Genomic DNA, 17596 nt, shown 5'->3' with positions numbered 1-17596 from the left:
CGGCTTTAGGTTAGGTACTGAGTGAGCATGACGGAATCATCCACCGCCCTGCCCTTGGCTCGGCGAGCAGGACGGCCCGAGCTGGGGAGTGTCTACAGCGGTCAAATCCCCTAACCTTACGAGCTTAGCGGATTAGACTACACTGCACCAAGCCAGCCCGAGGTGGGGGGGGGGGCCTCCAACTTATTCTCGACTCAGTTTAGCAGAGCCTCAACACCATCATAGATTTTCTGTCACAGCTATTTATCCCCTCTGGGTAGACGTTCATTATTCCCTTCTAGACCATGAGACTCTCACGACGGTGACGCTAGATCAATATAATCCCGATAATCCTCTTGATACCCTCCAATGGCCCTCCGTTTCCTCCCCTCCAGAGCCGTTGTCGCCCGCTCATCGGCTTCTATATCGAGCATCACCAACCTCACTCGAGCCTCAACACCCCTGCACCGCTCATTCATCACCCTCCCGTCCTCCGAGCCTCAAAGATTAACGGCCAACCGCACTCTACCATACCCCCATGAACCTCTTTACGATCTCATAGCCGACGTGGATTCTTACTCATCGTTTGTCCCTTATTGCTCTCGCTCTCGAGTAACTCGCTGGTCCGATCCCGACCCCGATACCGGGCGACGCTACCCCACACTCGCCGATCTACATGTCGGATGGGGAGGCTTCGACGAGGTCTTTACAAGTCGATTGCGCTGTGTTCCTGGCCAATCTGTTGAAGCCATCAGTGGGGAGACTGCTCCGGGGGGTACAGGGCCTGACGCATCGGCTGTCTTCCGAAGCCTTGTGACACGCTGGTCGGTGAGACCAATATCTGGCCCACCTTCACCGCGCACTGAGGTCAATCTCTCTATCGACTTTCAGTTTACAAACCCACTCTATGGTGCTGTAAGTGCTGCTGTGTCAGACAAAGTCGCCAGCATGATGATAGAAGCCTTTGAGAAGAAGGCCTTTGAGAAGCTGGGACATCAACGGAAACTCTAATGTTGCCTACCTACATACAGTAGTGTTTGGGATTACACCCTCATTCTCCCCTCATATATATACCTTGAAGGAAACTAGAAATAGTCTAGACTAGATTACTTGCATAGACTCAGGTGGGCATACCACGATTTACTTAAAACATGCACGACACAATAGAAGGGACCATAAAAGGGACCATACCAAACTCACTCCTGTCGATCAAAAACAAGCTTAACTTAAAACAAATCATTCTTCTTCCTACTCCATTCATTCTACGTGACGCGTGTCTAGGACGGCCGTGTCTATCAAACGTGCTCGTCCGCCATATCCAAATCAAAACCAAGACCAGACCAGACCAAACAGACAGATAAAAAAAAAAAAAAACTAGAGCGTCATCTTTACGCCAATATCTCGACTTGATCAGCTTCAGGCGAAAACCGAGCCAAGATGGCCGATACAAGTCTGCAACATTGGATCGTGTTCCCATTCCCTCCATATCGTCGTTTCAACCATATCATCATACTCCGATCCACATGCATATAGGACAATTCGTGACGCCTCTGCGATATGAATACGCTAACCATGAGTTGGGAAAGGATCAAAATTCCGCTGCCTCGTTTTTTCATCTCAAACAATAGTAGAAAATCCCAGAAGAAACTGCCAAGGAGATGTTTTTGAAATCAGGCCGGCAACCGATGCCGACAAGGTATCTGCGAATAGACAAGTAAAACTGTAAAATTAAATCAATCTCAAACCATCATTTCTTCATCAGCATGAAATCTCATTTCTTGCTAGGCCTGGCCAATCGTTAGCTTGTTGTCTCAGTAGTTAGAGGACTCAAGAACTTACTTCTTCTTTTGAGGTTTGCCAAATAGAAAGCCTGCCATTCCTGAGTGATCCTTGGAAGCCTTCTTGTGCTTGCTGGACTTGCCAGTATTAGGGCCAACTGTGACAACGTTGGCCGGCATTGGCATATCAGGTCGAACACCTCCTCCGACAGGCCATCCCGCAGGTGGTCGAACTCCTCCAGGTGGCATACCGCCTGGGGGCATCATAGGAGGTCGCATGCCTGCGCCCATGGGACGGGGTGGAATAGGAATAGGGCCACCGTGCTTGTGCCCATGCATGCCCGGCCCGCCAGGCATCTTGGGGTGTCCCAGCGGAGGCATCTTATCCATTGGCCACATCGTCATGGTGATAGCCCAGTCAGGCTGAACCACCTTCTCCCAAACGGATGGCAGGATGATCTCGCCATCGGGGCCGATAAGATCATAGTGTCCTTCCATTACATGAGGACCCAAAACATCAACTTGCATGAAAGCCTGCTTGATGAGATCTTCCATACCCTGCAAAATCGTTAGCCATCGCTCGTCGCCTGTCCTAATTTGAAGTACATACCTGCCAAGTGGCACACAAGTGGAAAGGGAAGCTGAACTTTCGACCAACCGCATCCTTGAATCGGATTGGGGCCTGCTCAGCCTTCTTCTTAGACTCTTCAAGCTTGACCTTTGTCTCCTCTTCAATTTTCTTCTTAAGTTCTGCGGCGGCTTTCTTAGCGGCTTCCTCGGCTGCGGCAGCTTCTGCTGCCTTCTTATTTTCCTCCTCGATTTTCTTAAGTGTCTCAGCCTCAGCCTTCGCGCGAGTTTCTTCTTCGAGCTTCTTGAGCTTCTCGGCTTCCTCGGCTGCTTTCTTTGCGGCGGCTTCCTTAGCTTCTTGCTCAAGTCTCATGAGGCGCTCGGCTTCCTCTTGGGCCTTCTTCGCGGCTGCGGCCTTTGCATCAGCTTCCTCTTGTAGTGCCTTCTCAAAGCGAACTCGAGCAAGCTCTTCAGCACGCTTTCGCTCTTCCTCCTCTTTCTGCCTCTTCTCCTCAGCAGCCCTCAGTTCAGCCTCAAATTTCATTCGAGCTTCTCTTTCGGCCCTAACCCTCTCTTCAGCTTCTCTCTTACCACGCTCCTCCGCTGCCCTCAATTCAGCCTCGAGCTTCAGACGAGCCTCTTCTTCGGCCTTGGCTTTGGCTTCCGCCTCTGCTTTGCGCTGTTCGGCGGCTGCCTTCATCTCGGCCTCATACTTCTCTCGGGCCTCCCTTTCTGCTTGTGCGCGCGCTGCAGCCTCAGCCTGTCGTTGTTCTTCAGCTGCCTTCGCTGCAGCCTCGAACTTCTTTCTGGCTTCTTCTTCAGCTTGGATGCGAGCCTCTGCCTCTGCCTTTCTTCGGTCTTCAGCGGCCTTCATCTCTGCTTCGAATCTGAGACGAGCCTTCTCCTCGGCTTCTGCCATAGCGCGAGCGTGTTCCTGGGCGCGTTTCTCTTCAGCCTTTCGTTCGGCTTCCATTCTTTCTCGGGCAGCCTTTTCTGCCTCAAGCCTGGCCCTTTCGATCTCTTTTTTGGCTTCCTCTTGGGCCAGTCTCATATCTTCCATTCTTCGAGTGAAGGCTTCCTCAGCTTCTCTTCGGATTTGCGCCTCAGCTTCCTTTTGCTTTTCGGCAGCCTTGACTTTCTCCTCCATAGCCTTAAACGCAGCAATCTCAGCTTCCAATCGAATCTTCTCCGGATCCTCTTTTGGAGGAGCGGGTGTGGCTGGCTTGGCAGGAGCCTCAGTAGGCGGAGGAGGAGGTGGTGTAGTGAGTTGCCCAGGTGGTATTCCAGCCATGTGGGGTGGCCCGTAGAGGGGATGAGGCTGTACGGCGCCATAGTAACCACTTGGAGGTTGTTGGTAAGGCATCAGATCATACATGCCTCTACCTTCTCCTCCATAGCCAGCACCGTAAGGGCTGGCAGGGTCACCGTAGCCAAACGGCACCATCTGGCTGTTCGCAGGGTATCCCATATAGGGTCCCATTTGGTTTTGGTATCCTGGTTGCTGGCCTCTGCCGTACATTTGACCCGGGCCAGGGCGCCCGCTGGGTTGGGGATGCCCATATGCGCCACGGCCATAGGCGCCATACCCACGAGGATCTTCCAGATTGGCGGTTGGTGGCGCTGCACGATCGCGCCGCGGTCGACGATAAGACTGTCTGGGCTCCTCTTCAGGTTGGTAAAGATCCTGGGGAGGACCTTGTTGACGGGGTTGCAATTGATGGGGTGGCGGTTGGCGACCAGGTAATTGCTGGTGATGAGCAAGCTGCTGATGGTGTGGTGGTGGATATTGAGGTTGAGGCGGAAGCTGGTGAGGAGGGAGCTGATGCTGACGCTGAGAGAGGTGATGACGATAATGTTGATCGTGGTCGCTAGTTGAAGCAGAGTCAGACGGGCCAAGAGCGTCGTCGTCGTCGTATTCGTCGTCGTAAAGGTCTTCTTCAGAGTCGGTGTAGTCCTGGCTGGTCTCCTGCGAAGAATCGTCGCTGTAAGATGCTGTCCCAGAGGCGGACGTCTCAGTAGGACGAGTGCCGGAGGTAGGGGCTCTGGAAGAAGGGCGTTGTTTGAGCCTGGTAAGATGAGAGTGTGAGCTGTTTGGTCAAGAGAGTAATGCGCAACAGATGAAGCGCAAGTGTAGGAGAGACAAGTAAACAAAGCTAGAGGGGGGCGCAGTTGAGACAACTAGTAAGGTGGATATGAGAGAGACAAGAAGGGGGAGGGAGGGGAGGAACGCAAGCGCTGAAAGATATGGGTAGGATGGTAATGGAGGGAGGGGACTCACATAGCAAATACTTGGTGGGATGCCCTCTACCCACGACAATCCACAGGAGAAAGCCGGAGTAAAGGCGCAGAACGCAGGTTGGAAAGGAAGAAGATAGGCAACAAGCACAAGTAATGCTCAGCTGACAGGGTAGAAACAATGCCTAGTAACCCCCAAAGTAACAGAGCCAGCGATGGGGGAAACGGAGGACGAGGTCGTAGCCGCAGTAGAAGAAAAAAAACACAACGGCAAGTGTTTTGGTACGAGGGTCGTGGCGAGGAAGAATTGGACTTGCGCGACAGGCGTAGAGTGAGGGGTCGTAAAATTAAGTGAGTACGCCACCAAAAGATGACGAGGGCGTGACAGCGGAAGGGAAAGGTCGGCTGGTCACGAAAGCAGTGAGACGGGGGAAATGCCTGCTTGTGAAGCTGGTGCGGAGTCGCAGAACAAGAAATGAACGATGGTGCCTTGTGGTTGCTGACCGAGGAGGGTACCAAAGTTGTATCTAGCAGAGTGCTTGCTTGCTGTACGGCGCACGTTAAGATCAGGCGCAAAAGAGTGTGGGCGGGGTGGATTCAGGCGGCGGTTGCGAGGATGGAAAAGCGGCAGAAATCGATCGGCGGTGAGGGGTTCCAGATCGTTTGCTGATGGACTACTGGTCGAAATTCCGACCAATACAGTTGAGAGCGGCGTTAATAATGTCTGCAGAGGTCGAATTGATGTTTTGCACGCAGAGAATCAGGTCTTTGTCTGACCAAAAGATGAATTGACAAACAGCCGCTCCAGAGTGAATCGACTGAAACGACGAACGACCGTTGTATCGCAACGGTGAAAGCTTGTCGAACCAGAGCTGTGGGTGTGCGTGTAAGTAAAGTATACTCTAAAATTCGGGTGTGTCCGTACGGTCTAAATTTTTGAAGAACCAACTTCGTGGTCACAGGATGCCAGTCCGAGCTTCGTGTGTTGGGGGAAATCAATGATTCCAACTAAGAAGACGACAATCAGTTAGTAAAGTTAGACACGACGTGAAAAAAACATCTAGATAAAATCTTGAAGAGTGAGTATCCCGGTTGGTCAGGATCTTTCTCCCTTGCATGAGGACTGAGCAACATAGCGGCGCGGAAAAGTTTCCTGCGAACCCAGTCCCTCAACTCGAAACGGTGATCTGAACAAGACAATGGGTTGGATCTCGGCTTGAGCCTAGAAGAATAGCGTCGATTGAGCACCAGCACAACGCTCGATCACCAAAGTTTCCTGCATCGCGAAGCCATGCCATGTGCTTGCTACGCTGGGAAGACTTGCTGGGCACCAAAACACCCATGGTTCTTGTCAGCCGCCCTGAACTGGGGCACCCTGGTTCGTCGCCCTGTCGATGGAGTCGGTGGGGACCCTGTTAAAGCATCCATGCTGCTAGCGCTCGTTGGGCTGGAGTTGGCGGGATGTATGTATAGGCGGTCCATCGATCTGAATGGCCGTGCTTGAAGCCCCCTAGGCTCCCCAAACTCCCGGTTTATCCCAGGCGTCCGCTGCCATTTCCAGTCTGTCAAATGGCTCTCCCCTGTGCCTGTCTACGTTTTGGGTCTTCGTAGGCTGGTCACTGGTGGTAGGGCGTCAAGGTCTGTGAAAGCATTTGCCCAACCCTATGTGGGGGCCAAAAAGAGCGAACCTCAAAGCCTAATGGTCCTGTTGGTCATGGAAAGGACCTAGAGCTGTGGCAGGGAAGGGAGAGTGGCAGTGGCAGTGGCAGTGGTGATGTTACAGCAAGGACAAAAGTATTGTAGCATCGCCGTAGGAAGGGCAGACCGCAACGAGGTACGACAAAGAGTGCCTGAGAGGTATTGCGGACTATGTGCGGCGGTGTTTCTTTGGTTCGCAAGGCGAGTGGGCAGGGCCATGATTGAACGAGTGAATGTCATGCAGTCCTTGACCTGCTTCCCGTTGATGCTAGCTAAAAGCTGCCGCCGGGGCATATTTGCTCGCTCAGCTGTTTTTGACATGACCAGTGACGATCACATGGACCATCGTTTCTGGAGTTGAGCCCACCCCCAGAGATACATCCGAGACAAGAAAGGTGTTCATGCGGAGAAGAGAGAAAGAGAAAGAAGGTGATGCCAGAGAGGGAATAGTAGACATTACCGGAATCAATACATACCTTGTAACAGTATAGTTTGATGCTTGTTTGAAGATCTTGATGAGACAAGTTTGATAGACAACAAGAAGACAAGTATAAACCAAAAATTCTATCAACAAAAGCGTTGTTGTTTGGTGGATTGTTTTTGTGTGAATCGGTAGTGGACGGTAACCAGCTTGTTTAGCGGGGACTTTGAGCCCGGCGGATGGAGAAGGGGGTGGTGGGGTGAGATTAATGCCCTGTACTGTAGGTACTATTTGTAGTAGCCCGAAGGGTGCAAGTGGGAGGTGTAAGTGCAAGTCAAACAGTGACTTTCTGTTTAGAGCGTGAAGGAATCAAGATTCAGTTTCATTCGGTTAGATAGGGCATGGGTCCATGGGATGAAAGACTTCTTTCAGTGAGAGAGATTTCGAGTTGTACGCACAACAAATAAGAAAAGAGAAAAAGGGAAAAATCAAGGAAAATTACAGCAAAACAGAAAGAAAGAAAAAAGGAGGCCGAGGGCCAGACTCTCTCTGGCTCCGGCTCTGACTCTTTCTCTTCAGCTGGGCTGCAAAAGGATCCAGGGATGCCATGGCGGTGCTGCAGCCCAACGTTACGCAGCCTCCAGTCAAAGATTGGATACCCAAATTTTTTAGTTGCTGGGGAGGCAGACACAGAATTCCAGTGAATCGCGGCGTGAATCGCTGACCGCCAAAATGATATCGTTGTCTTATTTTAGCGCCGAGGTCAACCGTTTGCTGTCGAACCCAACACTACCAGCTTCAATAGTGGACATCATCTGCGTTGTAGACGGGATATACCGGTAGATATCGCGTTTCAACCTGGAGATATACTGAGTTTCTGATATCATCATGAAACAGGTAATCGAGCACATCTCAAACAGAGAGTTCCTGTCCGACAAAGGCTGTGCAACGTCATTGTCCAATGATATATCATATTCGACCGTTTGCGAAACGTGAAATCGGAACGGACCGAGGCGCAGTGTCGCTATCCGAACTAAAAAATCACTTTTTTATGATTGAAGGGATCAATCAGTCATTCAGTATCAGATAGAATAATAGGAGAGAAAAAAGAAGAAAGAAACCTCAGGCATTGGCAAACTACGAGGCCCTTATATCCCCAATTCACTGTCATTTTTGAGTTCTGTTTTCCCCTTCTTCTCTCAGTCAACGAGAACGAAGCAAACCTATCGCCTCGCAACGATCCTCTTCAACCCGCTGCCCCCCATTCCGCGACTGGCTAAAAGGCACGATTTGCGCCCCATTTCCAGCGTTGAGGCCCGAAAGTAGGAACCCAAAGGCCAGCTCATCCATCGCGAGACACCCACAACAACTCCGTGAACTGCAGCAATAAACAACAGGGTTTTCATCATGGTTGTGATCAAAACTGCTGAGATTTACATCCAGTTCAAAGTCTTGAGCGCTTGTGTAGAGATGTTGAATTGGGGTAGCTCATATTTGCACATACTCATCTCAACTTGATACCACCTAGCCAGGAATATCAGACACCAAATATTAGCATTTCCACCTTCCCGCAGAGCCTCAGCCACCCAGGCGTGGCCAAGTGGACAGTGGCAAAGAAATTATAACGCATTTTCACTGTCAAGTGGCTTCCATCTGACACTTTCTAACAGCCTATCCCCTGTCACTATAAACTCGGCGATGGAAACGGCCCAGGTGAAGTGTCGCTGAATCAGCCTGTCGAGGAGGTATCAAAGGTTTGAAGCAGTGCGAATTCCGTATTACAAAGAATGAGTTAAGACCAGGTTACCACGAGACTCAGACTCAGGATGTAATTTGAGTTAGTGATCAACCATCGTCCCGCTGGCGCCATGACGGCTCGCTTGAAAGTGATCCATAATCAGGGCCATCATCGGCATTCCACGGGGAATAAACATCATGTTCCGCATTCAACGTGGAGAAAATCAATATCTCTTGGTTTCGAGTTTCAATGCCAATCGTGTTCTGGTCGCTGTGAGACCCGAAGCATCGTGTATTCTAACCCTAAGACCAATCTTGGTAGCACTCAACGACGCCCCCTGGGGTATTACAGAAGGGAACCGAAACTGATCTCTCTGTTGCATGTTGTAAATTTCTGCCTAAGCCAGCAGTTGGTATTGGGTAACTCCAGTTCTGTAAATTCAACACTTCCCCCCTGTCAGACTTGATTATCACCACCCACCTCAGAGTCAGGTATACCCCACCGACCTATCCCTGTATGGCGCCACGTGCAGATGCCCAGCAATGCCGAGTTGGGCATTGCTACCTCCACTTCTGAGTTATCTGTCAAAGCCTCAGAGGACCGCTTTTGTCCGTCTTATGCTCTGCCTCTTCCATTCCAAGTTTTCTGGCCCAAGGCCTCGTCGACCGTTGCAAGTGAACTAGTCAGGCACATCCACGCACCGGACTCTACGGGAAGAACTTCCTGTCAAGCATACGGTGCGTGTCCTGGCCACGCCTGTACTCGCTGTTCTGAGTCACGGCATCGTAATGCAGCAAGTCCGCTCTGTCATTGGGCGAGACTCATATGTGCTGTATGCATCGCTCACCGGACGACCTCTGCCGATGACTTGTCAAGCAACTCGCGAGCCGCAGCAATCTCGTCTGCATTGTATCCTTGCCACAGGGGTTCCTGAGCCCCATATCGACGAACGATCTCCGCTAGCTTCGCTGTGGCTGCCTGGTTTAATTTTGTAAGAGTCTGCTGGTCTGGCAGAGAGAACTCATCACTCTCTGACTGCTTCTTGAGTTTGGCATATTCAGCCAGAATCTTATCAGTGACCTTCTTCAACCCATAGTAGCCCCGGAGATAGTCTTCGCAAAGCTCAATGCTTCGGCAAAATCGCTTAACCGAGCTTGCTAGGTACTTCTGAGGAGACCCATCATTTGTTTCGTTGGCTGCCATCAACGTCACCTCACCTAGCCTTGCGTGCAACTATTCAGTAGTGTCAGATGGGTTCATTCCTAAGAACAGAAAAGCAACGTACGTTCCACGCATTTGGTACTAGCACGAGAACCTCTTCCATAGCGTAGATAGCTTGGGAGTACAGGCCTTGAGAAAGGTAGAGGTCAGATAGCTCAGACCAGGCCTCGGCATCTGTAGGGTTGAACTCGAGCAACCATACTAGCGCCGCGATTGCCTCCGTTGTCTTTCCCATGGATCGCAGAAGAGCCACTCGTCGCTTCGCAATATACTAATGTTTGTCAGTACAACATCTTGACAGACACAGGGCGTCGTCATGCTCACAATGTTTGTTCCATCCTGCTGCAGAAAATCCTCGTATTCCTTCAGCACTTGCTGGAGCTCGCTGTTGTTCGTTGCCTCCGCTTCCTTGATCAATCCCTTGAGTGCCATGACGCGTTCGTTCTCATCGCCAAAACGCAACAACAACCTCTCCAAGCACAGATGCGCTGAATCGTCGTCGCCTGTTCGAAGGCATGTGATGATGAGGTTTTCATAGATCGTCCATAGCTCAGGTGTTTCGGCTGCCGAAAAGAGTGATACAAGAGGAGAAGCCGAGAAGGCCTTGGGGTTGCCCTTCAAGATGATGGGAGCTTGTTGCGCAAGGTGGAGAGCTTCAGCAGGTGATAGCTGACCTTGTGGCCTGGTGAGAGATGGGACCATATTGTTGCAATGGCTTTGTGACGGTCGCTTCGGTGTAAATACGAATGCTCGGCAGATAAAAGGTCTTGTAGTGACAGATTCGGCGGGGGAGGGAGGATGGCGTTTATCGTCTACTGCCTCACAATGATACAGGTCAATTGAACACAGGAGGATTGATGCTACGTGCACCATCGACCACAGCACGTATATGATTGGCTACTTGGAGGGAGCTCATGGAACACGGGTTATCTGATGGTCCGAAAGAGATTGTTAGGCTTTTCTAATTGGATAAACAAATGCCCCACCCTGAAATATGAAAACAAAATCCATCTCTCCACAGAAATTTTTCTTGAACCTCGAGCATCCTTCTTCCTCACTTCCGCAGTGTCAACTATTTGCGCCTGCGAGTGCATGCTTCAAGGACATCACGAGTCCAAGATGGCGTCTTCAGCGCCAAGTGGCGAGGCCATCGCGAGCCCAACACTCGAGTCGATTCCTGTCCAGGGCATGGCCGCGTTGGACGTCAAGGATCCGGTCACGGAAGCCGTCACCGAAGCTGCCGTGCCCGAGACACAGGCTGCTGAGGTGCCGCCTCATCGGTCGCATGACCCTACCAACAACTTGAAGCGGAGTGATCCCTTCCAGTTCGGTAGCCGGTACTTGAATGAAGGAGATGATGTCTTCGAGTTCAATGCCTGGGACCACGTTGAGACTGACGATGCATACAAGGAGTATGCTGAGGAGCAATACGCGAAGCAGCGTCAACATCCTGTCTCGGACTTTGAAAAGAGTAAGTAGCCCACCCAAAACTTCACACAGCGTGCCCTTCCCTGCTGGTGTCCTGATGATACACAACCAATGCATAGTTCATCTGAATCTACTGAAGACAAACTATACCTTCTTATTCTTTCGCTCCCATCTGATCTACACCATATCTTCATATTTCTTCTCGCAATTTGAAACATTGAAGAGTTGCTAACATGACAACTCAGGAAAGTTCAGTCAGGACCCTGCTAGGTGGTGGAATTTGTTCTACAAGAACAATGCTGCCAACTTTTTCAAAAATCGCAAATGGCTCCAACAGGAATTCCCTGTCCTGGCCGAGGTAACCAAGGAAGACGCCGGTCCCAAGGTCATACTGGAGATTGGTGCTGGAGCCGGTAATACGGCCTTCCCTGTCTTGGCTGAGAATAAGAACCCACAACTGAAGATCCATGCCTGCGACTACTCAAAGACAGCCGTAGAGGTCATTCGCAAGAATGAAGCGTACAATCCTGAGGTTATCCAGGCTGACGTATGGGATGTCACCAGTGATGACTTGCCGCCTGGACTCGAGGAAGGCTCCGTAGATGTCGCCGTGTTGATTTTCATCTTCTCTGCTTTGTCGCCCGATCAATGGGCCAAGGCTGTTCACAACGTCCACCGAGTACTCAAGCCGGGAGGCCTGGTCTGCTTCCGAGACTATGGAAGAGGAGATCTGGCCCAGGTCCGGTTCCGCAAGGGTCGATACCTGGACGAAAACTTTTACATCCGAGGCGACGGTACACGTGTTTATTTCTTTGACAGGGATCAGCTCGCCGATATCTGGACTGGCAGGATGGCCGGCGAAGATGTCAAGGCTACCCTAGAATCTGCCATCACCGACTCGACAGCTGTGGCCGAGAATGGCACAGATGCTGCTCAGAACCCAGACATAGAGGAGATCAAGACAGAAACACCCCTGTTCGAGTTGGAGAAGCTTGGTGTTGACCGACGATTGCTCGTCAACAGAGCCTCCAAGCTCAAGATGTATAGATGCTGGCTGCAAGGTCGGTTCAGAAAGAAATAGACTACAACATCTCAAGATGAACACATGAATCCGCCCGTGTATGTGTGATGCAATGAGGCTTCCTTAACAGTGGTGTGGGTAATCTAATAGAGCAAAAGATCACGTATCTTTGCTCTGTCATCCGCACCAAAACCTATGCCGTCTAGGTAGGCATTCAGTCCACCATATTTGTCCTCGAGGTGTTTTTGGATACCAATAATCATATCATCCGCAGTGTGGAGCCACTCGTCTGTCAATCCGATTTCACGAATCTCAATGAGGCGCTGTTCACGTTCAGAAATGAGGGCCTCGTCACTGAGAGCATAGTCATACTCGATGGCCGAAATAGGAACATCGAGAATCATAAGCACAAGTGCGCAAATGAGACCTATTCAAGAGTCAGCTTTAGCACTATTTGAAACATGGGGTTTTATTACCTGTGCGGTCTTTGCCTTGAGTGCAGTGAACGAGGGAAGGAAGAGCAGCCTGGTCGGTATAAAGTGATAGAGCCTCACAAATCTCCCGAGTGGATTGATCGAGCGTATCGAGACCCAAGCCTACAAGCCCGCGAGGAATCATGACTTGCTGCCCAAGGATATTGATCGCTTTAGTGCGGTAGCCACAAACAAACAGGAACACCACGCGGCTAAGGCAGTCAGTGACTAGTTTCGACACTGAGGTGTATATGGCTTACAAGAAGTCCCACCATGAGAGTTGACTCAGGAGGAACAGTTCGAAGGCTCGCCCTGTGATCTTGACTTGTCGATAGTCCAATCCAGATATTTGGAGTGGTTCAGCAAGAGCTTTGTTGGATTCAACGAGAGCAGGTATACTGGACTGTTCCTTTCGTCTTTTTGCTTGGTTGAGGTGCTCGGTTCTCGGTGGTTGTTAGTATGCTGTTCTTCTCTGGGAAACATTTCGATCTCACTTGGTCCTCAGATCTATGATCGTCTTGACACCCATATCATCTCTGATGAACTGCCTGTCTGAGAGAGTGGCATCATCTAGAGTTGTCTCAGCAATTGTTAGGTCTCATCTATGTGTGATGTCTCGTACCTGGCCTGGCAGCGCGATAGAACAAACCTTCGCGAATTCGCCTAATGAGAATTAGCCAACTATGTCTCCTGGCGCGACAAGTAGTGATACCTTGTGCCCAAAAAGTCATTGACCGTTTGGCCCACATCACGGAAGTTGAGAACGTTCTCAAGGTCAACAGAGGAAGTCATAATGGTTTGCCAAGAAACCTACTGCGTGGGAATAGAGTTAGCAAGTCTAATTCAGGGTCCTCAAGCCACCGATAGGATTGCAGCTGGGCTGTGTACGGTAGTTGCAGCGCATTGACGATGAACTAACGAACGGAACAGGAGGAAACCCGGAGCAATAGACTATCAAGTTGGTGTGCAACACAGACTCGAAACCAGGGTTTGTAGTTTTACGAGAAATCGATCAATCGAACCAAATGCGCCTCAAGAGATCGGAGGGTTCAAAGCGGACGCTAGAAGAGGGCTAAAACACACCAAAAAGGCGACGAGCAGCGTCGATCTCAATTTCGATACCGAAAACGCCGAGCGATCATTCCGGAGCCAAGACGAGACAAGATGTACCGTTGATTCTCAGGTGAAGATGCAGATTCCGTCCCAGGTTTCAGGTACAGACTCTGTTTCTCCTGTAGTAGCTTACTTGAGGGAAAGATCTGTCTGTTGGCTGGCCGTGACTCGACCTTGTGGCTTCGTGACTAGTCGTTCGCAGCTCGATCTTGGCTTCATAGGCTGAGCAAAAGAGCCATCTAATTCCAATTGGGAGATATCTTCAATGGATGACGGGAAGCTAAAAACTTGCTAAGCTGATAAAGATACAGTGCGAATTGATAGCGGTCTGGTGTGTTGTGGCAGTGTTACAGTCGGCTACATAGTACTAAGGTAGTGGAGAGACAGGAGGAACCTGAGAAAGCTGAAGATAAGCCATTCGCTACGTGATAATGGTGACAAGACAAGACAAGACAGGGAATGCCTGGAGAGAGCCTTATTTAGTGAACCTTCACTGTATTCAGCTCCTAAGTAGACGGAGTTCCCATACCGAAGAACCAACAATCAAAGCTGAATATCATGAGACAACCTGGATACTGTGCTCCTTCTGGCTAACACTAGCCACTAGCGTCTGCACCTGAGATCATCGCCAAGGGCCGAGTGACGTCACAACTAGCACTATCTGGGGTAGCGCATCGTAGGTCCGGGAAGGGAAAGAGCTACGGCAACGACCCTGACGTATGCATCCCATGTGAAGGAAAGAGGTAAGGAAGGCAAGCACCGCACCGTCCGTCTTGTCTCGGGGCCAACGAAAGAACGACGCCATTTGAGTGAGGGCGCCACGAAGACGATGGGAGGGTCTCCTTTGATAGCATCATCATCATCATCGTCTTAGTGAATAAATCTTGCTTCTACCCATATTTTACTCTATTCATTCCCTTCTGTTTCCTCACGATTGAGAGACAACACCAAATACTCGACTAATACCTACGCGAACCCTACCTCTATACAGTGTCGTCACTCAGCATTTATCTCATTTATGTCGATATTCCCTGCAAAGAGATAGCCCATTCGTCTCCACCGTTGAAGCAATTCCACCTCAAGACGAGCACCCGGCATATCCATGTTCGACATAGGAACTGTCAATTAATATCAACTGCATACAACATTACAACTGCCAAGAGCCTTGGAAATCCATAAAAAAAAAAGCATTGTAACAAATTCCTTGGCTCTGTCGAGAGCTTATCACCACACCGGGTCCATCGCGACCAATCTACTTCCTCGCATCGTACTCCAGTGAAGTCTCACCCTTTCGAGGCTCCAATACGAAGGGCTGAGCCAGCACCTTCTGACGTCCTTATACCGATGCCCACCAGCACATCCCAGCAGCCAACCATGATCCAGTCACAGCCGGCAGCGGCCACAGGTATGTACCGGTGTCCCAGCGATATTCGTCATCCGCCCACGCATGGCCCAGGTCTTTTCTGACATATACATAGTGGCCAATAATTCAGGTCGGCTCAAATACGCAGATCCTAGAGATCTTCCTAGCTATCCATCTGCTGGCCTTCGTCCTGACGGTGCTGCTGCAAGTGCCGCTGCTTCACTTGGATGGTCTAATCAAAAACCCATCGAGCTTTGGAAACCTGACAAAACCTCATCAGCATCCGCCGCTGCCGCTTTAGCCAAGGATTACAAGATGGCTCCAGCATGGGAACCAACATCCAACTCTGCTGGCCACAAAGCCGCACTTCTAGCTGTTGGCTCTGCTAATGCTGCCTTGAACCAATCCCCAAGCCAGCCCAAGTCACACGAAGGATGGGGAAATTCTGCTGCCACTCAAGCATTCAACACGAATCGAGCCAATTCAACGCGACAGCCTGACCCAAGAGCATCTGATACGTCGCTGCAAGGACAAAAGTCTCTGGCCGCCGCCAAAGGTGCTATGTCAACAACTAGACGACGAGCTAAATCGACGCCATCAGCACCAGACTCTCATGTTCCATCATCCCCCAAGACTAACACTCGACCCGATGCGCTCAGCGGAGCTGCACTTGCTCACAAAGCAAGCCTCAGGGCCAAGCCGGCAACAGAAAACGCCGGTGCAGTACCAGTGACTACCATGACTCGCAACATGTTCACGTCCAATCCGCCAGTTAAACCGGAGGTAGATGAACGTCAAAACAACGAGCAACTCCATGCTTCGGCGGTTGCGATGGCCCGAAAGATGTATTCGCATCAACAAAAGATTATCGACGAAGCCAAGGAAACGCATGGGCAAGGCTCTGATGCGCCACAGCCAAAACCATATATTAATCTCCAGGACGCTGCATACAAACAAGCCCAAGAACGACTGGCGAAGCTTGAACAAGAACACCAGAAGAATAGAGACTACCAATCTTACTATGGAAACGAATCTTCACCTAAACGGCGGTTTACATTGACATCCAAGCTGCGTCGTCGCTCCTCTAGCGACGGTGATCTCGATGATAGACAACAATCCGAAAGAATACGACAGCAGATGTCACTCTTCTCCAACAAGCTTTCAGAGGTTGATCAGAAGAAACGACAGGATGACCGCAACGCACTTCTTGCTGCGGCACAACGTAATGTCAAGGCCAAACTGCAAGGTATGGATGAGAAGGTTTATCATGAAACTGGCAAGGTCAACCCAACTCTTATGAGTGAGTGGGAGCTCAAGGCTCACCAGTTGGCGAGTGCTAGCCACGAGACCCGGAACGCAAATAAAGGCAAAATCGACATCGGAGGTGGCAGGTTCATGGATCCTCACGATATAGACGCCATCGCAGCCAAAAGAATGCAGCCTCTTCTGGATGACATTAACGAAAAGGCTGAAGTTGAGCGCGAGCGACTTGCTACACTCAAGATGGAAGAGGAAGCAAGAAAGGCTGAGCAGGAGAAGCAAAAGGCTCGCGACCGCGAAATTAAAGAAATCACCAAGAAGCTCAAAGGTATGTCAACAGCGAACATTCATTTACGTTGTGGCTGACTAATTCATTTAATAGACCAAGAGAAGCAGGAGTCCAAGGCTAAGAAGGCGGAGGAGAAGGCGGCACGAGCTGAAGAGCGACGCCAGGCCAAGGAAGAGAAGCAACGGACCAGGGGTAACACAGCTGTCTCAGGCGAAGAAGCTATCGATGATGGCGCGAGCACAAGAAGCGAAGAGGTTGCATCACCACCTGTTGTTGCGCCAAATGAGTCTAGTGAGCCTGTTGCCCCAACCGCAATCGATACAGAAGCTGCGACAACGGAAAGGGGCCGCAGAAAGCTCAGCGATGCTGCATCACCAACTTCCAAGGTCAAGGGATGGATCAAGAACCGGTTTTCACGAGGCAAATCTCTTGGAGAGAAGGATCGTGAAAGCCAAGGTGTCAAGAGAAGCAGTTTCATTGGCGGAGCCGCTCTCAGGGATACAGACGCAAATGAAAGTTCAACAAGTCTGGACAACCGGGCTACGAGCATGCGAGATGTTGCCCTTGCGGGTCGCAGCGCAAACGCTGAGGCAAACGACCATGACCGGGATGTACTACATGATTCGCGCGGCATCAGCCCTGTGAGCAGTGTCAGTGACGACGAGGCAGTTCCGGCTATTACTCCTCCGCCAGCAATTAAAGACCCTGCTGGAAGGAAGAGCCAAAGTCCTTCACGAGATTCGAGATTTAGAGAGATGATGGATAATTAAGCCAGTATCGTTCCAAGGCAGAAGTTTGGAGAGTTTCATGGAGGAAGGTGAAATGATGGGATTAGTTTGAACTATGCCTGGCGCAAGAATGGATCGCTGTGTATCTGTAATAATAAAGCATCATTAGTTTTTAACAGCCGGATTATAGCAGTGGGATAGTTGAAAAGGATGTCTTGCTAGTGGTTTAAACTCAATGTCCTTTGTTAGAGCTATGACGTGGTACATGTACGGAACTCTCGGAT

At 50.5% G+C, this 17596-nt stretch overlaps 6 protein-coding genes across 6 annotated transcripts; 3 read left to right on the top strand and 3 right to left on the bottom strand.

Annotated features, from left to right (window-relative positions):
• Window positions 1-348: 348 nt before the first annotated feature.
• FMAN_04058 (uncharacterized protein) lies at window positions 349-990 on the top strand (the record flags this gene model as incomplete). The annotated part of the gene is made up of 1 exon (XM_041829277.1): window positions 349-990. The coding sequence occupies one exon, from the start codon at window positions 349-351 to the stop codon at window positions 988-990; it is 642 nt and encodes a 213-aa protein (XP_041680056.1).
• Window positions 991-1750: 760 nt separating this feature from the next.
• On the bottom strand, window positions 1751-4604 carry FMAN_04059 (uncharacterized protein; the record flags this gene model as incomplete). The annotated part of the gene is made up of 4 exons (XM_041829276.1): window positions 1751-1766; window positions 1819-2315; window positions 2368-4390; window positions 4603-4604. Coding segments are annotated over 4 exons (2538 nt in total).
• Window positions 4605-9259: 4655 nt separating this feature from the next.
• FMAN_04060 (uncharacterized protein) lies at window positions 9260-10339 on the bottom strand (the record flags this gene model as incomplete). The annotated part of the gene is made up of 3 exons (XM_041829274.1): window positions 9260-9649; window positions 9702-9908; window positions 9962-10339. 3 exons carry the CDS (start codon window positions 10337-10339, stop codon window positions 9260-9262), a joined length of 975 nt encoding a protein of 324 aa, XP_041680054.1.
• A 417-nt stretch (window positions 10340-10756) lies between these two features.
• Window positions 10757-12146, top strand: FMAN_04061 (putative ABP140-actin filament-binding protein; the record flags this gene model as incomplete). Its single annotated transcript, XM_041829273.1, has 2 exons — window positions 10757-11108; window positions 11311-12146. The coding sequence occupies 2 exons, from the start codon at window positions 10757-10759 to the stop codon at window positions 12144-12146; spliced, it is 1188 nt and encodes a 395-aa protein (XP_041680053.1).
• Window positions 12147-12229: 83 nt separating this feature from the next.
• On the bottom strand, window positions 12230-13351 carry FMAN_04062 (uncharacterized protein; the record flags this gene model as incomplete). Its single annotated transcript, XM_041829272.1, has 6 exons — window positions 12230-12513; window positions 12563-12771; window positions 12820-13002; window positions 13054-13129; window positions 13182-13222; window positions 13272-13351. 6 exons carry the CDS (start codon window positions 13349-13351, stop codon window positions 12230-12232), a joined length of 873 nt encoding a protein of 290 aa, XP_041680052.1.
• Window positions 13352-15046: 1695 nt separating this feature from the next.
• FMAN_04063 (uncharacterized protein) lies at window positions 15047-17354 on the top strand (the record flags this gene model as incomplete). The annotated part of the gene is made up of 3 exons (XM_041829271.1): window positions 15047-15077; window positions 15151-16623; window positions 16678-17354. The coding sequence occupies 3 exons, from the start codon at window positions 15047-15049 to the stop codon at window positions 17352-17354; spliced, it is 2181 nt and encodes a 726-aa protein (XP_041680051.1).
• Between the last annotated feature and the right edge of the window lie 242 nt (window positions 17355-17596).

Source organism: Fusarium mangiferae (genome assembly GCF_900044065.1).
Source record: "Fusarium mangiferae strain MRC7560 genome assembly, contig: FMAN_scaffold003, whole genome shotgun sequence".
Lineage (NCBI taxonomy): Eukaryota > Fungi > Ascomycota > Sordariomycetes > Hypocreales > Nectriaceae > Fusarium > Fusarium mangiferae.
Note: the sequence above shows the minus strand (reverse complement) of the source record. Positions and strands in the feature narration are given on the sequence as shown.